The 17,290-nt window shown below is 45.6% G+C and overlaps 1 protein-coding gene across 1 annotated transcript; it reads left to right on the top strand.

The window, feature by feature from the left end:
- Positions 1-830: 830 nt before the first annotated feature.
- On the top strand, positions 831-17,255 carry sde2 (SDE2 telomere maintenance homolog (S. pombe)). The gene is made up of 8 exons (XM_056280050.1): positions 831-958; positions 4,882-4,999; positions 9,077-9,188; positions 10,969-11,138; positions 14,610-14,715; positions 15,177-15,350; positions 15,886-16,030; positions 16,679-17,255. Exons 1-8 carry the CDS (start codon positions 848-850, stop codon positions 16,895-16,897), a joined length of 1,155 nt encoding a protein of 384 aa, XP_056136025.1. The 5' UTR covers positions 831-847; the 3' UTR covers positions 16,898-17,255.
- The last annotated feature ends 35 nt before the right edge of the window (positions 17,256-17,290 follow it).

A 17,290-nucleotide genomic window follows, 5' to 3' on the forward strand; every position in this document is an offset into this window, starting at 1 on the left:
TGGCCACTCTTTCAGGGATGAGGATGTGTACATCCTTGATAGGGAGGAACACTGGTTTGAACGGGGAATCAAAGAGGCCATCTATGTGAAGAGGGACCCACCATCCCTGAACCGGGGGGGGGGGCTAAGAGTACATGTGTCACCATCTTACAATGCTGTGATTGCAACTATTCCCCAACCCTCTGTGACTAGTACACATGACCACCGTATATATATATATATATGTATATGTATATATATATATATGTGTGTGTGTGTGTGTGTGTGTGTGTGTGTGTGTGTGCGTGTGTGTGTGTTATGTGTATGATTTGTAATGAGGAAACCTATAAATGACCGGTGTGATAACTGCGGCCAGCCAGCAGCAAAGAGCAGAACATGCTGTTTGGACCCGTCCGGAGTTTCCACACTAGAGAGAAACCTGCCAACATCAGCAGCACGGAAGAGAGGAGTTCCTCCCTCTGAGGAGCTCCTCCCTCCCTCCCTCCCTCCCTCCCTCCAGCCATGCTCCAGTCACTCTATGTCCAGCACACTGACAGAGCCACGAAGCTGCAGCCGCGTCCCATGTAGGTGGCCAGCAAACAGGATCCGGTTCTGGTTCTGGTTCTGGTTTGGAAGCGACCGGTGCAGCAAAGCAACACTTCCGGTTTTACGTGAAACGGGAAAACACGGCGGGATTTGGGCGTTATCACCTGGGTTCAGCTTTAACTCGTGTAGTATAATCACATCTCGTCAGAGGGGGGCGGTACAGTACACGAAATGTTTGTCAACCACAAAATAAAAAGGAACAAGAAGAAGAAGTGACGGTAACTAAAAAGCCGTAGAAGAAGAAGCACGGCAAGCGGTGATCATGGACGTCTTCCTCTCCGGTCCGCTCTCTGGGTTCTTTGGGTTTTCTGAAGTATCCATTCCAACCGGTTCTGTCACCCGAGACCTCACACGTCATTTTATAAATGAGACGGTAAGTTTACAGAGGACTCCGCCGAATAAGATGTGAAATTAGACTTTTAAACTCCCCTTTAACAGGCCCAGAGAGTTAGCTAGCTTACTACTGCTATCACGCCTAACAAGCCCAGAGAGTTAGCTAGCTTACTACTGTTATCACGCCTAACAAGCCCAGAGAGTTAGCTAGCTTACTACTGTTATCACGCCTAACAAGCCCAGAGAGTTAGCTAGCTTATTACTGTAACACACCTAACAAGCCCAGAGAGTTAGCTAGCTTATTACTGTAACACACCTAACAAGCCCAGAGAGTTAGCTAGCTTACTACTGTTATCACGCCTAACAAGCCCAGAGAGTTAGCTAGCTTACTACTGTTATCACGCCTAACAAGCCCAGAGAGTTAGCTAGCTTATTACTGTAACACACCTAACAAGCCCAGAGAGTTAGCTAGCTTATTACTGTAACACACCTAACAAGCCCAGAGAGTTAGCAGTCAGGTGAGACTGAAGAGGTCACTGTATTGTTTATAAGGGTGGGACACCTGCAGTCAGGTGAGACTGAAGAGGTCACTGTATTGTTTATAAGGGTGGGGACACCTGCAGTCAGGTGAGACTGAAGAGGTCACTGTATTGTTTATAAGGGTGGGGACATCTGCAGTCAGGTGATACTGAAGAGGTCACTGTATTGTTTATAAGGGTGGGGACACCTGCAGTCAGGTGAGACTGAAGATGTCACTGTATTGTTTATAAGGGTGGGACACCTGCAGTCAGGTGAGACTGAAGAGGTCACTGTATTGTTTATAAGGGTGGGGACATCTGCAGTCAGGTGATACTGAAGAGGTCACTGTATTGTTTATAAGGGTGGGGACACTTGCAGTCAGGTGAGACTGAAGAGGTCACTGTATTGTTTATAAGGGTGGGGACACCTGCAGTCAGGTGAGACTGAAGAGGTCACTGTATTGTTTATAAGGGTGGGGACATCTGCAGTCAGGTGAGACTGAAGAGGTCACTGTATTGTTTATAAGGGTGGGGACACTTGCAGTCAGGTGAGACTGAAGAGGTCACTGTAGTGTTTATAAGGGTGGGGACACCTGCAGTCAGGTGAGACTGAAGAGGTCACTGTAGTGTTTATAAGGGTGGGGACACCTGCAGTCAGGTGAGACTGAAGAGGTCACTGTATTGTTTATAAGGGTGGGACACCTACAGTCAGGTGAGACTGAAGAGGTCACTGTATTGTTTATAAGGGTGGGGACACCTGCAGTCAGGTGAGACTGAAGAGGTCACTGTATTGTTTATAAGGGTGGGGACACCTGCAGTCAGGTGAGACTGAAGAGGTCACTGTATTGTTTATAAGGGTGGGGACACCTGCAGTCAGGTGAGACTGAAGAGCTCACTGTATTGTTTATAAGGGTGGGGACATCTGTAGTCAGGTGAGACTGAAGAGGTCACTGTATTGTTTATAAGGGTGGGGACACCTGCAGTCAGGTGAGACTGAAGAGGTCACTGTATTGTTTATAAGGGTGGGGACACTTGCAGTCAGGTGAGACTGAAGAGGTCACTGTAGTGTTTATAAGGGTGGGGACACCTGAAGTCAGGTGAGACTGAAGAGGTCACTGTATTGTTTATAAGGGTGGGACACCTGCAGTCAGGTGAGACTGAAGAGGTCACTGTAGTGTTTATAAGGGTGGGGACATCTGCAGTCAGGTGAGACTGAAGAGGTCACTGTAGTGTTTATAAGGGTGGGGACACTTGCAGTCAGGTGAGACTGAAGAGGTCACTGTAGTGTTTATAAGGGTGGGGACATCTGCAGTCAGGTGAGACTGAAGAGGTCACTGTAGTGTTTATAAGGGTGGGGACACCTGCAGTCAGGTGAGACTGAAGAGGTCACTGTAGTGTTTATAAGGGTGGGGACACCTGCAGTCAGGTGAGACTGAAGAGGTCACTGTAGTGTTTATAAGGGTGGGGACACCTGCAGTCACTTAGATGATGATGAAGTGTTTCTGTCAATAAACGTTATGTCCAGATGAACTGATTCACCTTTTTGTTTTTCTTACCTGGATTATTGAGCATGTATGGAAACATTTGGCCTAGTTTGGGTGTCCGGGTAGCATAGTGGTCTGTTCCATTGCCTGCCAACATGGGGATCGCCGGTTTGAATCCCCATGTTACCTCCGGCTTGGTCGGGCGTCCCTAAAGACACAATTGGCCATGTCTGCGGGTGGGAAGCCGGATGTGGACATGTGTTCTGGTCGCTGCACATGGGCCTCCTCTGGTCGGTTGGGGCGCCTGTTTTGGGGGGAGGGGGAACTGGTGGGAATAGTGTCATCCTCCCACATGCTACGTCCCCCTGTTGAAACTCCTCGCTAAAGGTCTGCAGGTCTCCCCGGATCAGCAGAGGGGATGGAGCTGCGACTAGGACGGCTCAGAATAGTGGTATAGTTGGCCGGATACAATTGGTGAGAAAAAGGGGGAATACTCCAAAAACAGAGAGAACAGTATATAACTATATATCATCTGGTCCAGTGAACACAACAGTATATAACTATATATATATATAACTATATATAACTATATAACTATATATATATAACTATATATACATATATATATAACTATATATATATAACTATATATAACTATATATATATAACTGTATATATATATATAACTGTATATATATATATATATATATATATATATATATATATATGTACTTACATGCCTGTGTGAGCACCATGGTTCCTGTGTAAGCACCATGGTTCCCGTGTAAGCACCATGATTCCCGTGTAACCACCATGGTTCCCGTGTAACCACCATGGTTCCCGTGTAAGCACCATGATTCCCGTGTAAGCACCGTGGTTCCTGTGTAAGCACCGTGGTTCCTGTGTAAGCACCGTGATTCCTGTGTGAGCACCATGGTTCCTGTGAGCACCATGGTTCCTGTGTAAGCACCATGGTTCCTGTGTAAGCACCATGGTTCCCGTGTGAGCACCATGGTTCCCGTGTAAGCACCATGATTCCTGTGAGCACCATGATTCCTGTGTAAGCACCATGGTTCCCGTGTAAGCACCATGGTTCCTGTGTAATCACCATGGTTCCTGTGTGAGCACCATGGTTCCCGTGTAAGCACCATGATTCCTGTGAGCACCATGATTCCTGTGTAATCACCATGGTTCCTGTGTGAGCACCATGGTTCCTGTGTAAGCACCATGGTTCCTGTGTAAGCACCATGGTTCCTGTGTAAGCACCATGGTTCCTGTGTAAGCACCATGGTTCCCGTGTAAGCACCATGGTTCCCATGTAACCACCATGGTTCCCGTGTAAGCACCATGATTCCCGTGTAAGCACCGTGGTTCCCGTGTAAGCACCGTGATTCCCGTGTAAGCACCGTGGTTCCCGTGTAAGCACCGTGATTCCTGTGTGAGCACCATGGTTCCTGTGTAAGCTCCATGGTTCCTGTGTAAGCACCATGGGTCCTGTGAGCACCATGGGTCCTGTGAGCACCATGATTCCTGTGTAAGCACCATGGTTCCCGTGTAAGCACCATGGTTCCCGTGTAAGTACCATGGTTCCCGTGTAAGCACCATGGTTCCCGTGTAAGTACCATGGTTCCCGTGTAAGCACCATGGTTCCCGTGTGAGCCAGAGGAACAATGATTCCTCTCTGAAGAAGAAGTCTTGTGTAGGTGCTCAGGATCTTACAACAGCCACCATGTAAATGCTGCTGATATTGTTTTATCTGCTCTTGGTAACTTTATCGTGTAAGGCTGTTGAACCATAACCACTTCAAACAGAATTATGAGACGTCACATGGCCTCTGATACAGTTCAAGTTGTTGTTTTGTGAGACTACCTGTGTCATTAATTGCGTGCTCCCTGTGCTGAAAAGAACTGGGCCTTATTCTGCATGATGTGAGGTGTTCATCTGGTGGTGTTTTCTTCCAGGGCATTCCATCTGAAGACTTCTACGTCATCTGTAATGGACGTCTGTCCCACCAAAACGACCCACTCCAAGATGGAGCCATCTACCGCTTGGAACCCCGGCTCTGTGGGGGAAAAGGAGGTGTGTGTTGGTGTGTGTGTGTGTGTGTTTGTGTGTGTGTGGTGTAATATAATATATATACTGGTACAGTGCAGCGAAATGTATTTATCCCTTTCCTGATTTTTTTTCTTTTATTTTCGCAAATTTGTCAAACTTAATTGTTTCACATCTTAATACAAAATATAATACAAGATGACGACAACCAGAGTAAACACACAATTCCGTTTTTAAATGATAATTATATTTAAGGAAAAAAAGTTACCCAACACCAACTGACCCTGTGTGAGAAAGTAATTGCCCTCTTAGTTACTCAGTCAACCAGTTAACCAGATTTAATTGGTCATTGGATTCAGTAGGAGCAGTAAAATCTTTGCCAAATCAAATATGCGGATCATAAATAAGATTTCCATACCGGATCGGTCGAGGCCCGGGTTACCAACGACCGCCACCGGTACTGTTAACCAGCAGGGTGCCGGTGGAAACTATGCTACTGTTGGGTGAAGGAGAAGGAGAGGAGAAGGCATGAGCAGAGGCAGCTAGAGAGGAGGAAGGGTAGGAGTGTGGAGGTGAGAGTCAGAACTTTGAATGTTGGCACTATGGCTGGTAAATGGAGAGAGCTGGCTGATATGATGGAGAGAAGAAAGGTAGGCATACTGTGTGTGCAAGAGACCAGGTGGAAGGAAGGGGAGTAAGGCCAGGAGTATCGGAGGTGGGTACAAACTCTTCTACCATGGTGTGAATGGGAGGAGAAATGGGGTAGGGGTAATTCTGAAGGAAGAGTATGTCAAGAGTGTGCTGGAGGTGAAGAGAGTGTCAGACAGAGTGATGAGTATGAAGCTGGAAACCGAAGGTGTATTGCTGAATGTTATCAGTACATATGCCCCGCAAGTTGGGTGTGAGATGGAAGAGAAAGAAGAATTCTGGAGTGAGTTGGATGACGTGGTGGAGAGGGTACCCAAGGAGGAGAGAGTGGTGATTGGAGCGGATTTCAACGGACATGTTGGTGAAGGGAACAGAGGTGATGAGGAGGTGATGGGAAGGTATGGAGTCAAGGAGAGGAATGTGGAAGGACAGATGGTGGTGGATTTTGCGAAGATGATGGAAATGGCTGTGGTGAATACATATTTCAAGAAGAGGGAGGAACACAGGGTGACGTACAAGAGTGGAGGAAAGTGCACACAGGTGGACTATATCTTATGTAGGAGGCGCCATCTAAAAGGGATTGGAGACTGCAAGGTGGTGACAGGGGAGAACGTAGCTAGGCAGCATCGGATGGTGGTCTGTAGGAGGATTTGGAGACCAAGAAGAGGAAGAGAGTGAAGTCACAGCCGAAGATCAAATGGTGGAAGTTGAAGAAGGAAGACTCTTGTGTGGAGTTCAGGCAGGAGTTAAGACAGGCACTGGGTGGTAGTGAAGAGTTGCTGGATGGCTGGACAACCACTGCAGAAATAGTGAGGGAGACAGCTAGGAAGGTACTTGGTGTGTCATCAGGACAGAGGAAGGAAGACAAGGAGACTTGGTGGGGGAATGAGGAAGTACAGCAAAGTATACAGAGGAAGAGGTTGGTAAAGAAGAAGTGGGATAGTCAGAGAGATGAAGAAAGTAGACAGGAGTACAAGGAGATGCAGCGTAAAGCAAAGAGAGAGGTGGCAAAGGAAAAGGAAAAGGTGTATGGTGAGTTGTATGACAGGTTAGACACTAAGGAAGGAGAAAAGGACTTGTACCGATTGGCTAGACAGAGGGACCGAGCTGGGAAGGATGTGCAGCAAGTTAGGGTGATCAAGGATAGAGATGGAAATGTGCTGACAAGCGAGGAGAGTGTGCTAAGAAGGTGGAAGGAATACTTTGAGGGGCTGATGAATGAAGAAAATGAGAGAGAGAGAAGGTTGGATGATGTAGGGATAGTGAATCAGGAAGTGCAGTGGATTAGCAAGGAGGAAGTGAGAGCAGCTATGAAGAGGATGAAGAGTGGAAAGGCAGTTGGTCCTGATGACATACCTGTGGAGGCATGGAGGTGTTTAGGAGAGATGGCAGTGGGGTTTCTAACTAGATTGTTTAACACAATCTTGGAAAGTGAGAGGATGCCTGAGGAGTGGAGAAGAAGCATACTGGTACCGATTTTCAAGAACAAGGGCGATGTGCAGAACTGTAGCAACTACAGAGGTATAAAGTTGATCAGCCACAGCATGAAGATATGGGAAAGAGTAATAGAAGCTAGGTTAAGAGGAGGAGAGGTGATGATCAGCAGCAGCAGTATGGTTTCATGCCATGAAAGAGCACCACAGATGTGATGTTTGCTTTAAGAATGTTGATGGAGAAGTATAGAGAAGGAGGTGTGGTATTGTATGAGGAAGTCAGGAGTTACAGAGAAGTATGTAGGAGTGGTACAGGATATGTATGAGGGAGGTGTAGTAGTGGTGAGGTGTGTGGTTGGAATGACAGATGGGTTCAAGGTGGAGGTGGGACTACATCAAGGATCGGCTCTGAGCCCTTTCTTGTTTGCAATGGTGATGGACAGGTTGACAGACGAGATCAGGCAGCAGTCTCAGTGGACAATGATGTTCGTGGATGACATTGTGATCTGTAGTGAGAGTAGGGTGCAGGTGGAGGAGAGCCTGGAGAGGTGGAGGTATGCACTGGAGAGAAGAGGAATGAAAGTCAGTAGGAGCAAGACAGAATACCTATGCATGAATGAGAGGGAGGACAGTGGAATGGTGAGGATGCAAGGAGTGGAGTTGATGAAGGCGTATGAGTTTAAATACTTGGGATCAACTGTCCAAAGTAACGGGGAGTGCAGGAGAGAGGTGAAGAAGAGGGTGCAGGCAGGGTGGAGTGGGTGGAGAAGAGTGTCAGGAGTGATGTGTGACAGAAGGGTATCAGCAAGAGTTAAAGGGAAGGTTTACAAGATGGTAGTGAGACCAGCTATGTTGTATGGTTTGCAGACAGTGGCACTGATGAAAAGACAGGAGGTGGAGCTGATTCGCTAAGCTGAGCAGCCAATCAGAGTGACCTCTCTCACCGACGGGCTCCGCCAATTCAACATGCTGAATCGGCCGAAAAGCTGCCGACGGGTCCAACTAGTGCCGACGGTGCGGGACACCACAAAAACTTGGGTCACAGATGCTCACTGACGGCCCGACGTTGGCTGATGGCCACCCTGGTGTGTCAGGGCTCTCGGGTCACTGTTCATGGTTCCACAATAAGACAGGGCAAATGTGAATTTCATGGGAGAGTTGCAAGGTACAAGCCACTAACTAAGAGAAACTTTACTGCTCATCTCACATGTGCAAAAAAACCACACTGATGACCCCCAAGCCTTTTGGTATGATGTTGTGTGGACAATCGAGTCAAAAGTTGAATTTGTAGAAAGACACGGGTCCCGATGTGTCTGGCGTAAAGCCAAAACACATTTCACAATAAGAACATCATACCAACAGTCCCACATGGTGGTGGTAGTGTGATGGTGTGAGGATGCTTTCCTGCCTCAGAGCCTGGAAGTCTTGAGGGAACCATGAATTCTGTTCTCTGCCAGAACATTCTGAAAGGCAGTCTGCGATCTGAAGCATAATTGGGTTATACAGCAGGACAATGATCCAAAACACAAGACTAAGTCCACTTCAGAATGGCTCAAGAGACAAAATAAGGTTTTGGAGTGGCCTAGTCAAAGTCCTGAGTTGAACCCCATCCAGATGCTGTGGGAGGACCTTAAACAAGTAGCTCATGCTCAAAAACCCTCGTATGTCGCTGGATTACAGCAGTTCTGCACAAAAGAGAGGGCTGAAGGTCCACTGCAGTGGTGTGAAAAATGATCTCCACTTACAGGAAGTGCATGGCTGCAGCTGCTGCTGCTGAAGTGCACCACCAGTTATTACGTTCAGGGGGTAATTTACTTTTTCACAAGGTGTTGGATAACTGTTTTCCTTCAGTAACTGAAATGATTTAAAAACTGTATTTTGTGTTTACTTGAGCTCTGCTTGTCTTGCATTAGATTTTGTAGGAAGATCTGAAACCATTCAGTGTGACCAATGTGCAGAAGTAGAGGAAATCAGGAAGGGGGTACAGCACAGTATTCAGCTAAAGATCTGTGTGTGTGTCCAGGTTTTGGCTCCATGCTCAGAGCTCTTGGTGCTCAGATAGAGAAGACGACGAATCGTGAGGCCTGCAGGGACCTGAGTGGGCGTCGCCTTCGAGATGTCAATCATGAGAAAGAGTAAGACTTGAATCACAGACCCAAACCTTAAGCTGGGGGTCTGACCTTTGACCTCTTAACTGTTGGTAACCTGTAGGAACTCTGGCTTGTATTGTCTCTCATTTTAAGTCACTCTGTCTAACAGCATTAGTGTGACTTGAGGTTAAAGGTCATTCCTTATGCAGGGGTGGGCAACATGATCCAGAAAGGGCCGGTGTGGGTGCAGGTCTTTGTTCCAACCAAGCAGGTACACACCTGAGTTTCCAAATCAAGGTCCTTAGTAAAGACTATTGGTTGACTAATAGACTCAGGCCCATTCTGGATCACACTGCCCACCCCTGTCTTATAGAGAAGTGACAGAGATAGAATAATGGATGATAGAGGAGTGACAGAGAGATACAATAATGGATGATAGAGGGGTGATAGAGAGATAGAATAATGGATGATAGAGGAGTTATAGAGAGATACAATAATGGATGATAGAGGAGTGATAGAGAGATACAATAATGGATGATAGAGGGGTGATAGAGAGACAGAATAATGGGTGATAGAGGAGTGATAGAGAGATAGAATAATGGGTGATAGAGGAGTGACAGAGAGATACAATAATGGATGATAGAGGAGTGATAGAGAGATAGAATAATGGGTGATAGAGGAGTGATAGAGAGATACAATAATGGATGATAGAGGAGTGACAGAGAGATACAATAATGGATTATAGAGGGGTGATAGAGAAATAGAATAATGGATGATAGAGGAGTGATAGAGAGATACAATAATGGATGATAGAGGAGTGATAGAGAGATACAATAATGGATGATAGAGGAGTGACAGAGAGATACAATAATGGATGATAGAGGGGTGATAGAGAAATAGAATAATGGATGATAGAGGAGTTATAGAGAGATACAATAATGGATGATAGAGGAGTGATAGAGAGATACAACAATGGATGATAGAGGGGTGATAGAGAGACAGAATAATGGGTGATAGAGGAGTGATAGAGAGATAGAATAATGGGTGATAGAGATAGAATAATGGATGATAGAGAAGTGATAGAGAGATAGAATAATGGGTGATAGAGGAGTGATAGAGAGATAATAATGGTGATAGAGATAGAATAATGGATGATAGAGAAGTGATAGAGAGATACAATAACGGATGATAGAGGAGTGATAGAGAGATACAATAATGGATGATAGAGGAGTTATAGAGAGATACAATAATGGATGATAGAGGAGTGATAGAGAGATACAATAATGGATGATAGAGGAGTGATAGAGAGATAGAATAATGGATGATAGTGAAGTGACAGAGATAGAATGGATGATAGAGAAGTGACAGAGATAGAATAATGGATGATAGAGAAGGGACAGAGATGGAATGATGGATGTTAGAGGAGTGGCAGAGAATATGGGTGATTTAGAATTGAAAGAGAGGGTGATGGATGACAGAGAAGTGACATTCAATCACAAGATCAATGTGGTGACATGTGACATGCTCTTCACATCTCCACCTCCCTGATCATTCTGTCCGCTGCTATCTCCACTGGTTTATTTCATGTCCTGTGTGTCCATCTAGATGTTTAGTTGTTGTTCTCAGGTTTGTGAAGGAGTTGGTGATTGGTCTTTCTCAGGATGGCCGAGTGGCTGAAGAAACATCTAGATATTTAGTTGTTCTCAGGTTTGTGAAGGAGTTGGTGATTGGTCTTTCTCAGGATGGCCGAGTGGCTGAAGAAACATCTAGATATTTAGTTGTTGTTCTCAGGTTTGTGAAGGAGTTGGTGATTGGTCTTTCTCAGGATGGCCGAGTGGCTGAAGAAACAGGCAGAGCGTGAAGCGGAGAAGGAGCAGAGGCGTCTGGAGAGGCTGCAGAGAAAGCTGGCTGAACCCAAACACCATTTCACTGACGCCGACTACCAACAACAGTGTCACAACCTGTCAGAGCGCCTGGAGGACTCTGTCATGAAAGGTACTGAAACACTACCTACATCACAGTAAATACATGCTTTTTACTACGCTTGAGATGACTGAGTGGCTTGGATCCTTTTACAGAAGGCTTACTTTGTACAAGCCCACTGAAGAAAAACTGAGGAGGAGCCGTTCTTAGTCCGTTTCATCAAAGTTTCAGTAGCCACTGGCTGCCACCAGGTGGCAGTGTTTAGAGATTCAGTCCAGGTTTTCCAACATGATTAGAAATAATAATAATAATAATAGTAATAATGCATTTTATTTGTGTGCGCCTCTCAAAACACTCAAGGACACCTTACAGAACACAGTGGGGGGGGGGGACAAGCAGCACTGTATCAGACAGCGTAAAATCAAAACAAAGCAGGGTAGACAATTAAAAGTTAACACAACAGATAAGTATAAAATTATCATCTGCACAAAACTCAATGAAGCGGGGATCAGACTGAATATGCCAGTTTGAAAAGGTGTGTTTTGAGATGGGATTTGAAGGTTAAAAGAGAGTCAATATTGCGAATTTCCTGTGGGAGAGAGGTCTATAGCCGTTAGGCAGAACGACTGAAGGCTCTAGTCCCCATGGTAGTCAAGCGGGCTGATGGTGTAGTGAGTTGGAGAGCAGAAGAGGATCTGAGAGTGTGGGAGGGTGTGTGGATATGAAGGAGTTCAGAAAGATATGAAGGAGCCAAGTTATTAAGAGCCTAAAAGGTGAGGAGCAGGATCTTGACGTCAATACGGTATATAACAGGAAGCCAATGGAGTTGCTGGAGAAGAGGAGTGATATGATCTATGGAAGGAGTTCTGGTAATGATACGGGCAGCTGGATTCTGAACCAATTGAAGCTTATGAAGACACTTGAGGGGAAGACCAAAGAGGATAGAATTACAGTAGTCAATACGGGATGTAACCAGGGTGTGAGTGAGTATGGCGGTGCTGTTAGGTGTAAGTGACGACCGAAGACGATTAATATTGCGTAGGTGGAAGTATGCAGACCGAGTAACATTGTTGATGTGGGCTTCAAAAGATAATGTGCTGTCCAGGATGACACCCAGACTCCTAACATGAGGCGATGGGGGAACTATAGAATTGTCAATAGTAAGAGAAAAACTATCAGTTTTGGCCAAAGTAGATTTAGTGCCAACTGAAAGGACCTCAGTTTTATCACTATTAAGTTTGAGGAAGTGGTGTGAAAACCAGGATTTAATTTCTAGTAATCAGTCAGAAAGGGAAGTGGGTGGAAGAGTGGAGGTAGGCTTGGTGAATAGATAAAGCAGGGTGTCGTCCGCGTAGTAGTGAAATTGAATGCCAAATTTCCCGAAAATGTGGCCAAGAGGTAGTAGGTAAATAATAAAGTATTTAGTAGAGTGCGAAGGAAAATCAATATATTGCTGTAATCCAAAACTGTCCAGGCATGATGTAAAATCCCTTGTGAGAGTATTGTGGACATTGTCCATGTGTATATTAAAATCACCCAGCAATATTACATTGGGGGATAAGGAACATAAGAAAGTTAGAAAAACAGAAAGTTCATTTAAGAAATCGTTGTTGGGATTCGGTGGCCGATAAACAGTGGCTAGTCTGGTAGGATTTGGCCCATTGATTTGTAGGCCAATGGACTCGAATGAAACATGCACAGGGGGGCCCCTGCCAGTGTCATGGGATTTACAGGTGTACACAAACCCAGGAGGAATAGTTTGATGAAGCCACGTCTCAGTCAAGCATAGAAAATCAAACTTACGATCATTCAGTCGATCATGAAGTAGGAGCCCCTTGTTGGTTAGCGAGCGAATGTTAAATAACCCGATGGAGGTTATTTTTTCGGTTTTGATGCTAGCCAACCTGGCTAGGTTAGCTAGTGCACTGTGATCAACAGTCCGTTGGGATTTTCTTGAGGGACGAGGAATGGAAGACCAGAAGGAACGGGTTGGTTTTGTGTCATCAAAGTTGAAGCTCCGGCGGGATCCACGGTGAATGTATTTCCGATGAAAATGACGAACGACATCTCGGTGAAGTTGGAGTGCTGGTGGAGGCTCAGAGAGATGGTGTCATAGTCGAAAAGGTTCCGCTGCCGTGTATTGGGGTAGCGGTGTTACTGGATGGAGTGTCAAAGATAAAGTAATCCAGGTGAACATAATCCATATGAACAGCCCATTGATCCACATTATTGCCAGTGTTGTACCAAACGTAGGCTCCGAAGTAGAATGACAGTCGCTGGGGCAGGCGAGGAGACCAGTAGCCAGGTATAAAACAACTGGTAGCCAAAAACACACGGGATTGTCAGATAAAAACAAAATAAACACAAACAAACGTTTCTGAAATTGTGAGCAGAATGGGCTACTGTTCATTTTGCTAAAGGAACAGTAGAGTCAACGACAGAGCAAAAACTAGCAGCAGGTAGTCAGTGAAATGCAGTGAAATGTTTAAAATCCATGGCTGCTGTCTTAGGAAGCTCTTCCTGGTTTTTGCCCTTGTAGTAAAAATGCATTTATTTTAGGAAATGTGTGAGTTTGATTGTATTTAATCTTAAATCCATGATTGGTTGGCCCACGAGAGTGGTGGTTAGTTGCAGAGGTTAGCTGAACATGACCTGGAAAATGTGGAAATGGAGAAAAAGCAAACGTCAGCACAGTAAGATGAACTATACCAGGTGGCTGTTAATTTGTTGTGTTATTGTTAATAAAGTGAACTTTATTAACAATCGCATTTCCAGTCTCAGAGCACTTCACACTCCCACAGTGAGAAACAGTAAAGTGAACTTTATTAAAAATCAGATTTCCAGGGCGTGGGGGAAGCATGGTGTTCTATTCCGTTGCCTACCAACACGGGGCTCACCGGTTCGAATCCCCGTGTTACCTCCGGCTTGGTCAGGCGTCCCTACAGACACAGTCGGCGTTGGCTGTGTCTGTGGGTGGGAAGCCGGATGTGGGTATGTGTCCTGGTCGCTGCAGTAGCGCCTCCTCTGGTCAGTCGGGGTGCCTGTTCAGGAGGAAGGGGGAACTGGTGGGAATAGCGTGATCCTCCCACGCCCTACATCCCCCTGGTGAAACTCCCCACTGTCAGGTGAAAAGCGGCTGGTGACTCCACGTGTATGGGAGGAGGCATGTGGTAGTCTGCAGCCCTCCCCGGATCAGCAGAGGGGGTGGAGCAGCGACTGGGATGGCTTGGAAGAGTGGGGTAATTGTCCAAGTACAATTTGGGGGGGTGTCAGATTTCCGGTCTCAGAATGTTTCACTCCCACAGTGAGAAATAGTAGAAACAGTAGATAAAGTAAACAGTATCTTTAACCCACGACAAAACACACAAGTCGGAATCAGAAAACATCCAAACACAAAGACGGCTGTGTTCAGATGTTCCACTGGATGGAATTTGAGGTGGTGGGCAGGGCTTTAGACAGTGGGGGTTTTAGTTGCAGATGTTAAGATGCGGGGTTGTGGCCACAGTCCCACTGCACTGCTGAAGGTCGGTGTTTGTCTTTCAGGACTGCAGGCTTCCTCCAGCGAGCTGGTCAGCACAGAGGAGGGACCAAGTGGTAAAAGAGCCAATCGGGATAAAGATCACCCAACGAGGAAGAGGAAGTGCTTATGGTGAGACAGACACTTAACTGCTACAGTTAGCTGCTGGTCTTCTGCCAAGTTCAGATGTTCAACTGGTCTTCTCTGTGATGGTGCTTAAATGTTTAAGTTGAAAGGAAGGTTTACAGGAAGTTTACAGTATTTGGGGGTTTCCCAGTTGAAGACGTCGTACAGGCAACTCCCAGATGTTACAAGACATTCTTGATCTTAAGTATAACACTATTTTATCAAAACAAGTCAGCAATCAGCCGTTACCAAACTGACTTAGCATCTTTACGCAAAGATGCTAAGTCAGTAGGACTAGATAGGAGGATCTATGTAGGACTAAATAGGAGTTGTGTAGCATGGACCAGTACTGACAGTAAGAACTGTGGGTCCAAGCGTTCAGCTAGCCGCTAGTAACAATATGATCAGTTTGTAGACCAACAGCCAGACTACACCTGCCGCCTTTTATTCAAATGAACTGTTCTCAGGACGGGTGGGGGTGACCTGGATGACCTGGTAAGCTCAGACGAGGAGGATGGGGAAGAGGAAGATGAGGATGACCCTGGCTGTGGGGCTTCAGGTCTTGTGAGCTCTGTGAGAAAGACGGCAGAATCCCAGCCCTCTTCCTCCGACGTTGGATCAGAACTGCAGCAGGAGACCAGGTACAGCTATGCTTTTCTCCACACTAACCAGACTCACTGATGACTCCAGTATATCAAATATTACAGGTGCTGTGTGTAAGTTCTACCAGAGTTTTAATGTATGTACATATTGTATGTCTTGTATTGGATACAGTACATTACATACATGCTTTGGGGCCACCCAGAATGGGCGTAGTTTGGGGCCCGCTGCATTAGAAGGATGTGCAGGGTTTTATGTTGACATGAACACGTGGTGGCACTTGGCTTCTGTTGCGATGCATTTGTTTTAACTGACCACAGGCTGCACTGTGACTAAATCCTGATAAGAGGAAGTGCTTCATTTGATTCATGATCAGCCTGTTGGTTTACTGAGTCACCAAACGTCAGCTGTGAAACAACACCTTCATTTATAATCTTTATAATCGTAACCTCTTGTTGAGGTAAAACAAGGAGAACTGACTCTGGTGAGCTGAGAAACCATGTGTTCCTGAAAGTTCACATCAGACCTTCCTTCAATGGGAAAAAACCTCACATGATCCTTGTTTTTCTGGTCCAGGCTTGAAGCTAGCTGCAGACCTGCAGAACCAGAGAGCACACAACCAGACCATCTTCCAGCTTCTGGTCCTGCTGCTGAAGACCTGAAGTCCAAGTCAATTCCCTGTTCCACCCACAGTTCCCAGTCCAGCACCAGTGAGCACGTGGTGAGTCGGTGCTGGTCTGAATGACCGTGTGCAGTGTTAAACCTTATTTCCATGACATGAGCCAGATGAGAACTATATCACTCTAGGCTCTCTCTATACTCTAAAACCAAAGTCCCTGGTACTGCACGAGCATTTCTTAAATGTAGATAAACAACATTGTCGTATTTACTTTGTTCACTACTCAGACACCTTCTTCTCCATGTACTGTCAAAAGTGAAATGTTTACTGACATCTCCAGTAGAACCATGTTTGTCTCAGATCTGTTGAACTGTCAGAAGTTAATTTGTCACATCGGTTTTAATCAGAGCTTCGATTTAAAAACTAAAACCAGGTTGGGAGTTAAAACAGTTTACATCTTTTTGCCTTGTAAGGATCCTAGAGTGTAACCATAAAACTATCAGTCAAGTTCTTGTACTTGTACATGTAACTGCTGTTGTTTTGTCTGGACCATCTCAGGATTGCTGTTTGTAGGTGAAGAGCATAACACTGTCCCATGTGGTACTGCTGCTCACTCTGTTTCTGTCAGTAGAAGGAAGTCTGACAGAGACCAAGAGAACCAGACGGGTTAGGGTTAGTAAAGTGTGGCGTATGAGCCTCTTGGATGTAATGGAGTTCTACACTGTTATTTGTTCTGTTGTGTGGTTCCAGCCAGTGCTTGGCCCGGTGGATCTGGAGGCTCTGAATTCGGCGGAGGAGCTCGAGGTCTTTGGGTTGGACGTCCTGAAGGCGGAACTCATGTCCCGCGGTCTGAAGTGTGGAGGAACTCTGACTGAACGCGCGGTCCGCCTCTTCTCTGTTAAAGATTTGAGTCCAGACCAGCTCGACCCGGCTCTCCTGGCCAAAACTGGCAAAGCCAAGAAGAAATGAAACTTAAGCATGCAGAATGTGAGGTCTTCTGATCCAGACCCATATTCTGATGGAGCTCCAGGTATGTTTGCCAGAATAGTGAACAGGAAGTTTCTCCACAGTGGATCAACAGAATGACTTTTTTAAAGGAAACTACTTAGTTCAGGAAAAACACGGCAAAGTTCTAGAGTAACAGCTCTTCCATGTTATTCTTGTTTTGTTAAAGTGGTTTTGTTTTGAAGAAGTTTCCATTGGTAAATACATGTACATGTTTTTTGTGTAAAGATGACTTCATGGACTTTTGTACAAGTGAGGTCTTTTTCTTAACAGATGACCCAGCAAAACCAGTATCTAGGTACTGATGTGAGGGGCAGTTTTATTTTGATTAAATTTCTCTATGAAACAAAAGAAGCT

The sequence above is a fragment of the Lampris incognitus genome, chromosome 5, assembly GCF_029633865.1.
Source record: "Lampris incognitus isolate fLamInc1 chromosome 5, fLamInc1.hap2, whole genome shotgun sequence".
NCBI classification, from domain to species: domain Eukaryota; kingdom Metazoa; phylum Chordata; class Actinopteri; order Lampriformes; family Lampridae; genus Lampris; species Lampris incognitus.